Raw genomic sequence first — 14,898 nt, 5'->3', positions numbered from 1 at the left:
TGTAGATCTGCCTCTTGCAAACTGAAGGTCATGCACACTCATTTTGTCTTCACAAAGCAAGTGATGTCCAGAACCTTTTTCTTACATTAAAAAAACCTATTGATTTCCCTCAGAAAAACTATTTCCACATTTGCAAATTCAGTAATCTTCAGCCTTTTTTCTCTGATTGGCCATCTAACTTTTCTGAAGAAGTCATAGCTGAAGTATGAGTGGTCTTTTATATCCACTTAACTTCTGCTTTGGCCAGACTGCTAGTTTCACTGCAGAGAATACATATGAAGGTTTAAAAACAGTTTGCCAGTTATTTTGCTGATTGCATTGTGCTGTCTGATGCTGGTCCATGGAGCATACATTGAGAAACAATTGTCTAGACTTACTATTTGTCACAGAACAGCAGTGCTTCTCAGTATCAGGGTAGCAACTTCTCAGACAAAAAGCTAACGTTTCTGGCTAAGGGTAAATCCTGCATTTTTAAATGACAAGGCTGAGGGTTAATGAGGGATTTGCTCTGGGATTTACAATATGAGGCTATTAAATACACTGGCAGTAGTTTAGGAATACATAAAGTTACACATTGTCTCACACGAAAAATCTATTTAGAATTTTGCTTTTCTCAACTGCCTCATTTGTAGCTTTGTTACGCAGTCATTGCCCACATAAGTGTGCTAAACAACCTTTGTGGAATTTTGCTTGTTTACTGGTTGATAGTGAGCAGTCTTATAATGTGAAAGAAACGCTATGTGTCTGGGACTTCACCTGTACTGATTAATTTTCAAATTAAATCTTGTGCTTGCTCATTAATAATGAACATAATGATAATTTAGCAAGATATTCTTTAAATTAGCTGTTGCTTTCTGTGTGTCATTTGAGGTTGCAAGTCCCATGTATCTAACAAGCTTTTGAAAAAGTAGACTTGTGAAAGTGATTAATAGAAATATTGAGATTAATATTTTAGCAAGATTTAAAAGATTACTGGTTTGTTATGGGTGGAGGTAAAACTTTCAAAAGCACTTAAGTGACTTAACAGCTTGCAGTATACTTGTCCTGGTTTCAGCTGGGATAGAGTTAATTTTCTTCCTGGTAGCAGGCATAGTGCTGTGTTTTGGATTTACTAGGAGAAGAATGCAGATAACACACTGATGGTTTAGTTGTTGCTAAGTACTGCTTATGCTAGTCAAGGACTTTTCAGCTTCCCATGCTCTGCCAGGTGCACAAGAAACTGGGAGGGGGCACAACCAGGACAGCTGACCCAAACTGGCCAAAGGGCTCTTCCATACCATATGACGTCATGCTCAGTATATAAACTGGGGGGGTTGGCTGGGGGCAGCGATCGCTGCTCGGGAACTGCCTGGGCATTGGTCGGTGGGTGGTGAGCAGTTGCATCACTTGTTTACCCCCCACCTCCCTGGGTTTTGTTTCTCTCTCTCTCACTGTGCTCCTTTTCATTACAATTGTTATTACTATTATTATTATTATTTTGTTTCAATTATTAAACTGTTCTTATCTCAACCCCTGAGTTTTCTTACTTTTGCCCTTCCAATTGTCTCCCCATCCCACCGGAGGGGAGGGTCAGTGAGCAGCTGTGATACTTGGTTGCTGACAGGGGCTAAACCACAAGAATACTTTAATAGTATTTAGGACTCACAGCCTGCATCTAATGTAGTGAACCTAGAAGCACTTGAGAATTGCTGGGTTTGGGCATATGCACAGATCAACCCGTCTGTTGGGGCTGTATCCCAATCTAATGTCAGATACAGACCTGAGGTACAAGCTTCTTTTTTCCTTACCCTTTTCTTCTAAACTGTGGGTTTTCTGTGGGACGTCCAGGTGTACAAGCTGGATGGTGGTGCGGCTGTTTCCCAGTGTATGCACCAAAGTGATCTGGATACAGCCAAAGTGGTAAAGTTCGGTTCACCAAAGAGTCCTGAAATAGTTTGGAAGAATTAGCCTCAAATGTTTAAATCATCTTAGGAAAAGGCATGTAGTCTTATAGGTTACAAAAGCAATTTAGAAAAATGGTGCAGTAAGGACACCTAGAATTAGAAGACTAAGTAAATCGAAGTAAAATAAAGGAATTTGAACAGGATAGAAGTCATTGTGCTTCAGGGTATGAGCCTGCTTATAAGAAAGAAGCATCAGGGAATGTTTTGCTTAGGAACAGATTATCATATTTTCTATATCATATTTTTCTCTGGAACAGATGTTATCAACAATTGTTCGAGACAAAATGATGGACTGAATGGACTAATATTGTAATTCTGTGTGGCCATTCGTATTTCCCTGTGCAGCATAAGCAATCATTCCATAAAGTTCAACAGTAAAAAAAAAAAAATGGGTCAATGGTTTTGGTATGTTGAACACAGAGCAGCTTATTAACAGTTGTACCAGATGGTTCTTTCATACACAGATATTTGTGTAAAGCTTGGAGGACATAAATTAAGGCTGAGAGATGAAGATGCCAAAAATGGCTGTCCAAATGGCTTTAGTGAGCAGACCATGAATTCTCACCAACCTAGCATCAGATTGCAAAGCAGAAGGAAAATCACTGATTTTCATTCTGGAATGAGAATAAGTGCTGGAGATTGAAAAACCTCTGTGTAAAAGACAAATCAATGATACACTGTACTGATGCCTCCCCCATGGTAACTAAAATTTCCTACCTACAGCCAAATGTCAAAGAGAATATGGTAACAGGTACCTAACTTAACTGTTACTTGTAGCAGAAAGGTTTTCTTTCCAAAAATGCCAGCTGGATCATAATTAACATGTTTAATAGGGAACTGGTGTGTGACATAAAAAATCAGAGAGAAACTGGACAGGTTATTCAGGTTGACAATTGTGGAGCTCAGCTTTCCAGCTCAGCTAGTGGCATGCCAGAACTCCCCTTCTCTCAGGGGTTCCAGCCACAGGGTAACCACCACGGTGATGCTTGGGAAGCCACAGGTACCAATGCTTTAGGTTTCCTCAATTTAAAAATTAAGAACTTTAAAACCAAAATTAGGGTAAAATTTAAGACAAAATTAAGAATAGAAACATATACAGATCTCCTACATTTTGTTTTAGGGAAACTCACTTCCAGAAGAAAAATTTCCTGCATTTTTTGCAGCCACTTATGCATGGCCTGAGTGGATTCATGATCCTCTGGATCAACGAAACTGTGGAGCATCCTGGGCTTTTTCAACCGCAAGTAATATTTTTTTTTTTCTCCTTTTAAAAATATCATTAATGTTAGATATGTGGTGAAAAATTGTAGTGATTAGTAATTAAGCAATTTCAGCTTGCTGTTCACTTTTTATCAGCAAATAGGAACATTTAAAAACACTGCAGCTTTCCCTCTAAGTTGTCCCAAAGTCTTAAAAAGTCAATCTAAGCTGTAGAGCTTTGTTTGTTTTTCATGAGTTTGTGTAACATAGGGAGATTTTTTTGGTGACAGAAAGTAGAAAATTAACTTACTAGTGCACTTTATTGAAACTAGTAGAGTAACTTTTAAAAAATCTGCAGCTCTTTCTTGCACAACTACATGCTTGACTTGAAAGCTTAAAACAGGTAGGCTTTATTTTGTTTATATGTATTTATATATTTGTGCATTTGCCATTGTCCATCCCTTCCTAATCAAATAAATTAAGTATAATCTTTTCAATAATTTTATAAGAAGTAACCCCTGAAACTGCTCAGATACTTGTGGAAGAAACTATTTTCAAATTCAGTAAGCAAAGGAATGTCAGTAATGAAATTCAACCTCATGTGCTATAGCCTCTGGTTTTATGAAAAATGGACACAACTGTTTGTGTCACTTTCTCCAAAGAAGCTACAGTGATCAGTACGTTCATTTTTCTTATGCTGCAATAAATCTCAGTACATATTGGGATATATAAAGATAGAGAAAAAAATTATGCAATCAATCTTTATGGCTTGATCCAGCCAGTGGGTCCTCGTGACTGCAGGTTTCTGCAACTGCTTCTTTAAATCACAGCAGTACGAGAAGGAAAGGAGCATTTAGGTCAGTTAATCCCAGCTCCCTGCCAAAGGCAGACTAAACACACTCTGTTACAAATGTGTCTTGTCCAGTGTAGTTTTAAAAGAGAAAACCAAGAGAGCTTCTAACAGCTCTCCTGACAGATTACTGCAAAGATGAACAGAGCTCACTGAGGGAAAGACTTTTCACATATTCAGTCTAAATTTTCCCTTTCATGATTGAATCTTTTGATTTTGATTCACATAATTATTTTCAGTGCTAAATATTATGAGATGCCTTCCCATGTTTTTTAGGTGCATCTAACATTTTAAATCTGAATTTTCAATCCTTCTTTGTAAGATTAATTGTTGCCCAATGAATAGACAAGCACTGCTGTATCATTTTTTTTCTTATCATGAGTAATTCCTATAAACTCTTCAGTAAAAAGCTTTTATACCTATGAAAATAAATTCATTATCATGTGACACCTCACAAAAGCACATAACGCAGTCGTCGTCAGCTGCCATCAGCAGATTCACTCTTCTGAAGTCTTGTCCAAAGTTCACTGAAGTTAGTGTAGATTTTGATGGGACTTTAGATTTCAAGGGATTTTTAAAATTTCTTTTCAGGTTCAAAAATGAAGGGCTAACAATAATGAAAATATAATTTAAGCACAGTTAATGACTGGAATTGGGATTTAATAATTGTTTCATTATCACTTGTTAAAGAAAGAAGTGGCTTAATTTCACCTACAACTTAGTTAACCTAGTCTACCTTTAAATCAGTGCATAAATATATTAGAACTTGGAATTATGACTGTCTGAGTTCAGACATCTAAGGTGTCTTGCAGAAGAATAGTTTTGTGTGATAAGGGAAGGAGGCCAATGAATCCCACATTTCACACATTAATATGAGCATTTCCAAATATTTTTTCCAGTAAAACCAGTATGTATACTTTTAGTCTTGAATTTTCTTCTTCATAGGACTGTTCATTTTTGCTTTTATTTTTGCTCAAATAAAGGAAGGAAAGGTAGAAAAGAAAGAAAAGAGATTTGGAGATTCAGCTGCAGAAGCGTGGGGAAGTATTTGCATCTTCTGCTGAAGTCAACCAGAGATGAATATGCATTTACAAACACAGTAGAGACTATCAGACTAAATTATGTAAATGCTTCATCTGATGTTTAGAATATGGGACTTTATGATAACCAGTAAATCTATGGATTTATAATACAACAAAGTTGCTCATGATGCTTTGCAGTTTCACAATCCTCTCTCTTGAAAGTCTATAGATTATATTTGTATTGTTTTGTAAAGATATCTACACAGACAGAAAATACTGAGGTTGTATCTCAGTCCCTCTTTCACAATAACCAGCGTGAAGTTGTGAGTAATTATTTGTTTTTGATAACACAAAATTTATTTCAAAACAGGTGTTGCAGCAGATAGAATAGCAATTCATTCTGAGGGTCAGATCACAGACAACCTTTCTGCTCAGAATTTGATCTCTTGTGATACCAAGAATCAACATGGATGTAATGGTGGAAGTATTGATGGTGCTTGGAGATATCTGAAAACACATGGGTAAATATTTTGTATAACTGTTTAGATTATTTTAACTTGAACCCGTTGCTTAAGTTACAAAGTTGCTTGTGTTACAATGATGACTTCTGACTTTTCAAAAAAGAGGCATTTAGCTCTGTCCTGGGTCAGATTAACTGTATTACTTCATCAAGACTATCACTCTCCCCCATTTACACCTTCTTTAAATCATCTTCATGAAGCCCAGGAACTACAAAGCATTTCCAAAGAAATAAGTGAAGTCTATTTTAAATGAGGGCTCTCAGTGAAAAAACTGCAACCACCTAGCTCCCATTTAAGCCTCATAACATCTAGATGTTGTCATTAACTGTAATAAAACTGGGCAAAATGGTAGCCTAACAGGAAGACAAACAAGAAAGGATATTTTTGTGTCAAAGACAATACCATAAGTGGACTCAAAACTTCTGTGGTTCCTGGGATACAGGCTCTTCATGTTAAACAACCTTCAGTAAGCAGCCGGTTGCATGAGACAATATTTTGAATATTCAAAAGGATCAAACATTGTCTTTTGATAAAGCAAATTGTAATCATCCCATCCCAAGCTTGTGCCAGAATGCAACACTGTAGCAAGGAGTATATCTAGATCCTTCTTCCTTCAGGTCAGACTAAGGAAACTTGACAGCTCTCAAACTCCACATAAACAGCTAGAAGGTTTTTAAGATGACACATAATAATTTATAGAATTGCAGAATGGTTTAGGTTGGAATGAACCTTTGGAGGTCACCTAGTCCAATGCTCTGCTCAAAGCATGACTAGCACTGAAATTAGATCAGGCCATGGCCCCGGCCATATTTTGTGTATCTCCAAGGATGGAAGTTCCACGACTTTTCTTGCAGCAGGTCACTTTTTTTGACCACTCTTGTCAAACATTTTTTTCTTATATTTAATCAACATTTCCCTTGGTACAACTTGTGACTGGTACCTTTCAGCTTTTCACTGTGCATCTCCAAAAAGAGTCTTGTTCTGTCTCCTCTGTGAGCTCTCCTTATGTAATTGAAGAGAGTAATTAGATCCCCTTTTAGCTTTCTCTTCTCTGGGCTGAACAATTTCAGCTGTCTCAGCCCCTCCTTGCATATCATGTGCTTCAGCCCCCTAAATGCCTTCCACTGGACTTGCTCAGTTTGTCAGTGTCTTTACTGGGGATCCCATAACTGAATACAGTACCCCAGATGTAACCTCGCAAGTGACAATTTGAAGGGAATAATAACTTTTCACAATGTCTTGGCTATGTTCTTGTTAACACAACCCAGTATTGATTGTCCATGTTTGCTGAGAGGGCCCATTTCTGACCCACATTCAACTTTCTGCTCCCCAGGACCCCAGGTCCTTCTCTGTGAAATAGCTTTCTACACAGGCAGTGCTCTGCCAGTACTGCTGCATGGGCGGTTCTGGCTCAGAGGCAGGATTTGGATTCTGCCTTTGTTGAACATCATGAGGTTTCTGTCAGCTCATTTCTCTAGCCTGTTAACCTTGCTCTGAATAGCAGCCCTGCATACTAACCACTCCCCACCAATTTGGCATCCTGCACAGATTTACTGAGGGTGCCTTATGTCCCACTGTCCAGATTGTTAATGGAGATGCAAAACAGTGTTGCTGTGATGTTGACTCCTGAGGAATGCCACTAGTAAACAGACACCAGTCACTTTGGTCTGTCAGCCTTTCAGCATGCCAGTTACTAACTGTGTAAGCAACTTATCTAGTCCAATAAACTAGAAGAATACCATGGGAGACCATGCAGAAAACATTGCTAAACTCAAGGTAAATTATATCCACTGCTTTTCTTCTCCATGGAGCGAGTCATTTCATCATGGTCAGATCATCTCATCATGGTGAGGCATAATTTGCCATGGTAAATCTTCGCTCCCTGTTCCCAGTCAAGTCCTTGAACTTCATGTGCCTGTAAATAGCTTCCAGGAGAATTTGCAGTAACCAGATTTTATATACTGTATAATTACATCCTGCTGTTTCTCACATTATCAGAAAATTTTTTGTACTTCCTGTTCCATACCAGAATCTATTTCCTCTCTCACTTTCATACAATCTCATCCCTTACTCTGCCTTTAATATACCTGGTACTGAGAGACAGAGAAATCTTAGGTGTGCTGTCTGTCAACTTTTAATTTTAGTTAAAAACCAAACAAACAAACCATGGAAAGAGCAAAAGAATGTCAGACATGATGCATCAGACGTCAGAGCTGACATAGCAGCCTGGGGATCCAGGTGAAGACCAAAGTGCTGTCATTCACATGGACACAGTATATGAAGTGATCATTCTGCTTTCTTCAAGTGTACCAACTATTTCTGATCTGACAAGGATTTTGTATTGTTATGGGGAGAGTTTGCGTAGAGTGTTCCTCTGTCTTTCTGTCTCAGGGTTTAAACACTAGTTTTGATCTAGGTTTTGAGTGGCAGACCCTTTAGGTGAGTGATTACAGTGAGCAGTAATGGTTCCACCCAGCAAAGGCCCCCTCAGCACCTCATGGGGGTAAAGGCAAAAGCTTCATTCATGAAGAAATGAAAATTATACCTTAACATTTAAAGCAACACTTTTCTGTAACTAGAAGAACCGGCTCCTTTTAATCAGTACCTCATGCTCTTAACAGAGTAATTACAACTTTTTCTCGCTGGACTATTTGCTTGTCTATCATGTTAAGGACAGGAGCACAAGAATTGCCGGTGTAGATAAGATAAGAGATCCATTTTAATGAGTATTATCTCCACAACAGTTGGAGCAAGCTATTTTTAGAGGAAAAGACCTAAAGAAAGTAGCAATAGGAAAACCTCCTAGTCTTCTGTTCCCTCTGACTGTTATCCCTGTATGGGCATAACCACCATGAGCCCATAATAATAAGATTCTTCCTATATCAGAAAGCTGTATTTTTTTTACCTGAAGCAGTCTGGTTAGTGACACAGCCTGTTCTGCAGAGGAAGTTTAAGTATCAAGAGTTAGCTTATTTCTATAAGGAAAGCAAGGCAGGCTGAAGCTGTACGAGGCACTTTCTTATCAACCTAGCTGTACCCACAGAGGACTTCTGCTGGTGTAAACACAGGAGTGAGAAGATTGCTCCCTGACTGGCCACAGAGTACCAGTGTGAAAGTGGTGTGCAGAGCAGGCTTTCTGACTGATGTAAGCCTGGAAGCATACCGACAGGGCACCTCACACCTGTGAACTGTCTTTTCACCTCCAAAGTCCCAAGTACTTGCATTATTGCTCAGTCACCTGAGATGCCTCATGGTATTCACCAGCCTCTTGCAGCTCAATGAGTAAAGCATCTGCAGGGCAGTTGTGAGAACCATCTGTCCTGGTTTCGGCTGGGATAGAGTTAATTTTCTTCCTAGTAGCAGGCATAGTGCTGTGGTTTGGATTTAGTAGGAGAAGAATGTTGATAACACACTGATGTTTTTAGTTGTTGCTGAGTACTGCTTATGCTAGTCAAGGACTTTTCAGCTTCCCATGCTCTGCCAGGTGCACAAGAAACTGGGAGGGGGCACAGCCATTATAGTTGATCCAAACTGACCAAAGGGCTATTCCATACCATGTGACGTCATGCTCAGTATATAAACTGGGGGGGGGGGTGGCCAGGGAGCAGCGATCGCTGCTTGGGAACTGCCTGGGTATCAGTCGGCAGGTGGTGAGCAATTGCATTGTGCATCACTTGCTTCGTATATTATTATTATTATTATTATCATTATTATACTGTTACTATTATCATTACTATTTTACTTTATTTCAATTATTAAACTGTTGTTATCTCAACCCAGGAGTGTTTCTCACTCTTACTCCTCTGATTCTCTCCCCCATCCCATCGGGGTAGGGGGAGTGAGCGAGCAGCTGCGTGGTGCTTAGTTGCTGGCTGGGGCTAAACCACGACACCATCACAAATTTTTGGAGACTATCTAGGTTTCCAATAAATCTCCACAGTCCAAGACTATTAGTCATTCATCCAGCTTTCTTGTCCCCATGGGGCTGGCTCCAACATGCACAACATCACTGTGCTCTTACAGACCTTTGCCTGCTACCCGTTCTTATCCCTGATCATTGATTCGCCATCAAAGTACCACACATGAAAATATTTCTACTTACCTATTTTTATAAACAACATTTGTAAATCATGATTTTCTTTCCTCAAGATCAAATGATATTTCAAATCCTCTTCCAGCAGTTCCAGACACAAATAAACACCTTAAGGAAAATATGCAAATATCTGTGAGGACACATACTGGAAGAACACAATGGCTACGCTGGGTCTGAGCAAGGGTCCATCTAGCCAAATATTTTGTCTCAGACAGTGGCCAAGAGCAAACAGTATAAAAAAAAAAAAAACCAACCATTTTTGGTTCACTGGACTGATAATTGATCATTTTTGTAGCTGAAACCCCATAATCCATAACCCTTCACCTTTGACAATGAAAAAATGGAAATTTATGGCATAAAAGTCTGAAGTGTCTTTTGAATGAGCCCTGATAAATAGTGCTTGCTTCCTCACACTTTCAGGTGACTTTTACTTTATGAGCCAGTATAGTGCAATCATTTTTTTCATTATCTCCATACCCTGCAATAGGGAGAAAGCACATTGATTTTCTGTGTGGGCTTGTAAATTTTCACAGCAGGTGTTCAATGCTCTTTTAAAGCTTCTGGTTTTCTGATTTCTGAAGTGTGTTTATCTCAAGTTTTTGATAGATTTTCAGGAAAATTGAGTGCTTGCCTAAACTATCCCCAGTGAAGTCAATGGAAGACTGCCATAAAGCTCAATGAGGTTAGGCCAGTGCTGAGACCTGACTTTTCAGAATCACTGAGCACCCAATTAACAGTGAAATCTGCTATAAATGGAGCTGAATTGCTGTTTAACTCTCCCCCTCCCCCCCCTCCCCCCAATTAATTAAAGAATAAATCTGTATTCTATTTCTAACTATTATTATTTTTAGGCATTTCAGTTACAAGCCACAATTTGGGAGGAATCAATATGGTTTGAAAACATCGATTTTATCTGCTAAGGGAAATTAAAAGCTTACAGTCTTTAAGAATAAGGAAGAAACATTTCATTCTCAGGTAGTAAAAAGGTTACACACTTGAATGCAAATACTGCTTCTAATCAGGGCTTGATCTGATTTGCACCTTGGGCTTTTGGCAGTTGCAGGGTATGATAAGGAAATTATTGTTATTAGTTTTGGCCAGCTTGCTGATAACATAATCTAATATTTTAGATTATATTCTCATCTCATAATTCAAACATATAAATTCAATAAAACCACAAAAATTTTCATTAGAGTGAACACATAAACATGACTTCAGATGAATTCTGCCAAGAATGTATGAATACACAGCAGACTTTAGCTGCTTCTTCCTGGCTGAGCTTGCTCCTAGTAGTATTTTTGTATATGCGTGTGTATTTGTGCACACAAACACATTCACTTTTATTTCTGTTTTACTTCTATGACTCTTCTAGCAAGGTCTTCTCCTTGAAATGTTTTTAATGTTTACTGTTGTGCTGGCGCTTCAGCATGTACAAACTCGTGTTTCAGCAGAGCTGTTTAATTATGTTAATCGTGACTGCAGAAATGATGGTTAGTGAAAAGATTCAAAAGTGACTGTTAGTTCAGAATGAGTCATCATATCTGGATTACCACACAGCTCCAGTGTGCCAGTGCGTCATTTGGCGCTTCAGTGAGACCCGTCCATGCAGAACCTGTGATAATGCCAGCGGGACAATCCAACTGAAAGGCGGGGAAAAATATCCCTGCCCCAGGAATGGGTTTCTGCTCTGTTGCCTCCCTCTGAGGTGTTTCTAAGCACACCTGAGGAACAGTTGTCATACCATTCCTTACACTGGGTTGCAATCGCCTACTCCTGAGCTGCTTATCCTAGAACATGCTCTGAGGGCTGTATTTGCTCACCTTACCTGCCTTGCAGGCCTGATTGCACTCAGCAGCAATCCCTTATTTCTTTTGGAAACCTGTGGTTGGTGGTGACTAGAAAGGTTATGTATATAGAGATAGATACATTTTATAAACACTATATATGTATACATATATAAACCAAAGGTTTCCTTCTACCCAGCAACAGAAACAAAGCATAATAAATTTTAGAATGAGTAATAACAACCCGTGTATATTTGGCCTAAATACTTTTACACCACATTTACTCATATGCCAACCAAACACCAATTATTTGTGCCCAAACCTGTAGAAAAGTAATATAGGACCTTTTATCTCAACAAATATTCACAAAAATGTGAGCAAATGTTCCCTTTATATTGTCAGAAAAATGGAAGGTCAGAGACCTGTCAGCTTTTCACCAGCATTCCTACAGAAAATGTAGGTAAAACTAGAAAACGGTTCATTTCCCTTAAAAAATTTCTGCTGTAAATATGGCCATGTCACAAGTCATTTTTGCTAAATGGATCCTGTTGACAACATTGGTAATTTATTGATCTTATCCAGTGTGAACTTTCATGCATCATTAACGAGATGGATGTACTAGGTGACAAGGGCTGAAACACGTTTTCTACTCTACCTCTCTTTGGAGAAGGGTGTGTAGAGGACTACTGCAACGGAAACTTAATCAGAAACATCATGCATATGAATTGAAGAAAATGTTTTCCAGTTGAAGATATGAGACATTCACACTTTTGAAGAATGAGGGACTCTGTAAATTTACTTGAAATACAACAGTTGTAAAATAGTTAAAATCTTGAAATAACACTGCAAAAAATGTTTAAGCAAGCTTCTTATCAAGTTGTTTGGTGTTTTTTTTCTTCCACTAATATCTGAACAGGGTTGTATCCTATGCTTGTTATCCATCATTTTGGAACAATCAACTGGAGCCAACAGGTGAAAATCACTGTTATGTGTCAAGTGAATATGGAAAAAACTATACAAACGGGCCATGTCCTAATGCTTTAGAAGAATCCAATCGGTTATACCGGTGTGCCTCTCACTACAGGGTCTCCTCAAATGTAAGTTCATGCTGTTCACCCATCATCTCACCCATTTTTCTCCTTTGGGGCTTGATAATTATCTAGCATATGGAAATAACGTTCACTTCACTTAAAGACTAGAGCTATGAGTCTTCCATTATATTGCCTTTGCATTTGCAGAAGAGTTTAAATTCTTCATAGTTTCTCAGTTTTACATCATCTCTTTAAGACTTCTGCTTTGTGGTCATATAGAAATTAGAGACAAAACCAGAAAGTATGCAGTCATAACTGTGCATTAGTGCTTCTTAAACATATTTCTGAGGATTTTGTTCATTTGGTGAACGAAATATTCTCTAGCAGAAATACAAGTACAATGGTACATATATGCCATATATAGGTATATATGTACACAACAATAAATTAGTATGAGTCTTAATTTTATTTAATAGAATGTATTATCTTCCCTTGCCCTCTCTGCTGTTGCTCTCACCTCCCCTCAGGAAACCGATATAATGAAAGAAATCATGGACAAAGGACCAGTGCAAGGTATGGTAAGTTTGGAAGATGATAATATTATTATTGAAATAATTCAAGTGTGCAATGTCCTTGTATCAAAATATTAGAAAACACAAATTGCATTCCACAGTGAATAAAAGTCATATCCACTGTAGTTCATCCATGGACGTTTGGTGAGCAAGTAGTGCCTCTAAAGGCAGTTGTACTGCATCAGAGTCCATAATGGGTAAAATGACTTTGAGATAGATTTGTTGAAAATTTGTGCAAAATCTGTGTGCTGGAAATGTGCTTTTTCCCCATGACAGTTCTTTGCTCATTGATGAAATAGCAATTTGGGGCTGTGCAGGAGGAGTTAAATGTTAGCAAACTCTGCTCTCTAGGGCTGGGATCAATTCCCACACTGGCTGAGGCCAACCCCCCAAGCTGGCTCTCCTCTGAAGGCAATGCTGCAGTATATGGGACCTCCAGCAAATCATTCAGTGCTGGAATACTCCCAGAATTTCCTTTTTCAGAGCCCAAATGCTCTTGTTAGTCATAGAGGGCTCTCAGTTTTGAATTTTTCTGCTGCACCCTGTGACAAAGATCCCTGACCTCTTAGAGGAATAGAGAGACTAGGGTGATTAAAAGAGACTTCAGGGCCTTGGGACGGTTAGTCAGGGAATCAGGGGCACAGGTTTTCTTTTCCTCCCTCCTTCCAGTTGTGGGAGGTGACATTGGTAGGAACAGGCAGATCCAATCTCTTAACACATGGCTCCGTGGCTGGTGCCACCATCACAGCTTTGGGTTCTTTGACAATGGGACGGCCTACATGGCACCAGGCTTGTTCGCGACAAATGGGAGCCACCTTTCTCAAAGAGGGAAGAGGGTCTTTGCACAGGAGCTTGTGGGGCTCATAGACAGGGCTTTAAACTAGATGTGAAGGGGGAGGAGGAATATATCAGGCTTGCCTGTGACAAGCTGTGGGACAGTATGCAATGGTTAGAGGGACGGGGTGCTGCTGTGAGCCCTCAACCTGTTGCCCAGAGGCATGATGGGGACGCTGCAGCACAGCTGAAGTCTTGCAGAGATGAGCCGGGGGCTCCTGAGATAGTTAGAGCTCACGAGGAAACCTTCGTGGAACACTCCAAGGGAAACAAAGGATGTTCCACTAAGAAGGGGACACGGCCAACAGCCCAGATGAAATGCCTCTACATGAATGCACACAGCATGGGGAACAAACAGGAGGAGTTGGAAGCTGCTGTGCTACTAGAAAGCTACAACCTGATTGCCATAACCGAAACCTGGTGGGACGAATCCCATGACTGTGATGTGGCTATCGATGGCTACAGGCTGTTCAGAAGGGACAGGCGAGGAAGGAGGGGCGGCGGCGTTGCCCTCTACGTAAAGAAATCAATACAGTGTGAAGAGCTGTCCCTGAAGAATAGCCACGAGCAGGTCGAAAGTAAGAATCAGAGACAGAGGCAACAAAGGGAACCTTGTGGTTGGTGTCTACAACAGGCCGCCTGATCAAGGGGAGCCTGCTGACGAAGCCTTCTTCCTCCAGCTACAGGAGGCTTCGCGCTTGCAGCCTCTTGTCCTGCTGGGGGACTTCAACCACCCCGATATTTGCTGGAAAAGCAACACGATGAGCTGTAGCCAATCCAGGAGATTCCTAGAATGCATAGACAACTTCCTAAGCCAGGTCCTACCCGAGGGGACATGATACTGGATCTCATGGTCACCATTGCAAGTGAGTTCATCGGTGACGTCAAGAGTGGAGGCAGCTTGGGCTGCAGTGATCACGCATTTGTGTAGTTCATGCTCCTGAGGGACATGGAAAAAGTGAGGAGTACAGTCAGGACCCTAAATTTTAGAAAAGCAAACTTCCAGCTATTCAAGGAGTTAGTCAGAAGGACCCCCTGGGAGACGGTC

At 39.8% G+C, this 14,898-nt stretch overlaps 1 protein-coding gene across 1 annotated transcript in view; it reads left to right on the top strand.

The window, feature by feature from the left end:
* Window positions 1-14,898, top strand: part of TINAG (tubulointerstitial nephritis antigen) — a 49,299-nt gene that overhangs the window by 11,467 nt on the left and 22,934 nt on the right. The window contains exons 5-8 of the mRNA XM_075708322.1: window positions 3,064-3,187; window positions 5,386-5,536; window positions 12,330-12,510; window positions 12,972-13,017. Of these exons, the coding sequence (XP_075564437.1) occupies window positions 3,064-3,187; window positions 5,386-5,536; window positions 12,330-12,510; window positions 12,972-13,017 (502 nt within the window). The remainder of the gene's footprint in view (window positions 1-3,063; window positions 3,188-5,385; window positions 5,537-12,329; window positions 12,511-12,971; window positions 13,018-14,898) is intronic.

The sequence above is a fragment of the Pelecanus crispus genome, chromosome 3 (assembly GCF_030463565.1).
Source record: "Pelecanus crispus isolate bPelCri1 chromosome 3, bPelCri1.pri, whole genome shotgun sequence".
Taxonomy (NCBI): domain Eukaryota; kingdom Metazoa; phylum Chordata; class Aves; order Pelecaniformes; family Pelecanidae; genus Pelecanus; species Pelecanus crispus.
This window is presented reverse-complemented; position numbering and strand designations above follow the sequence as displayed.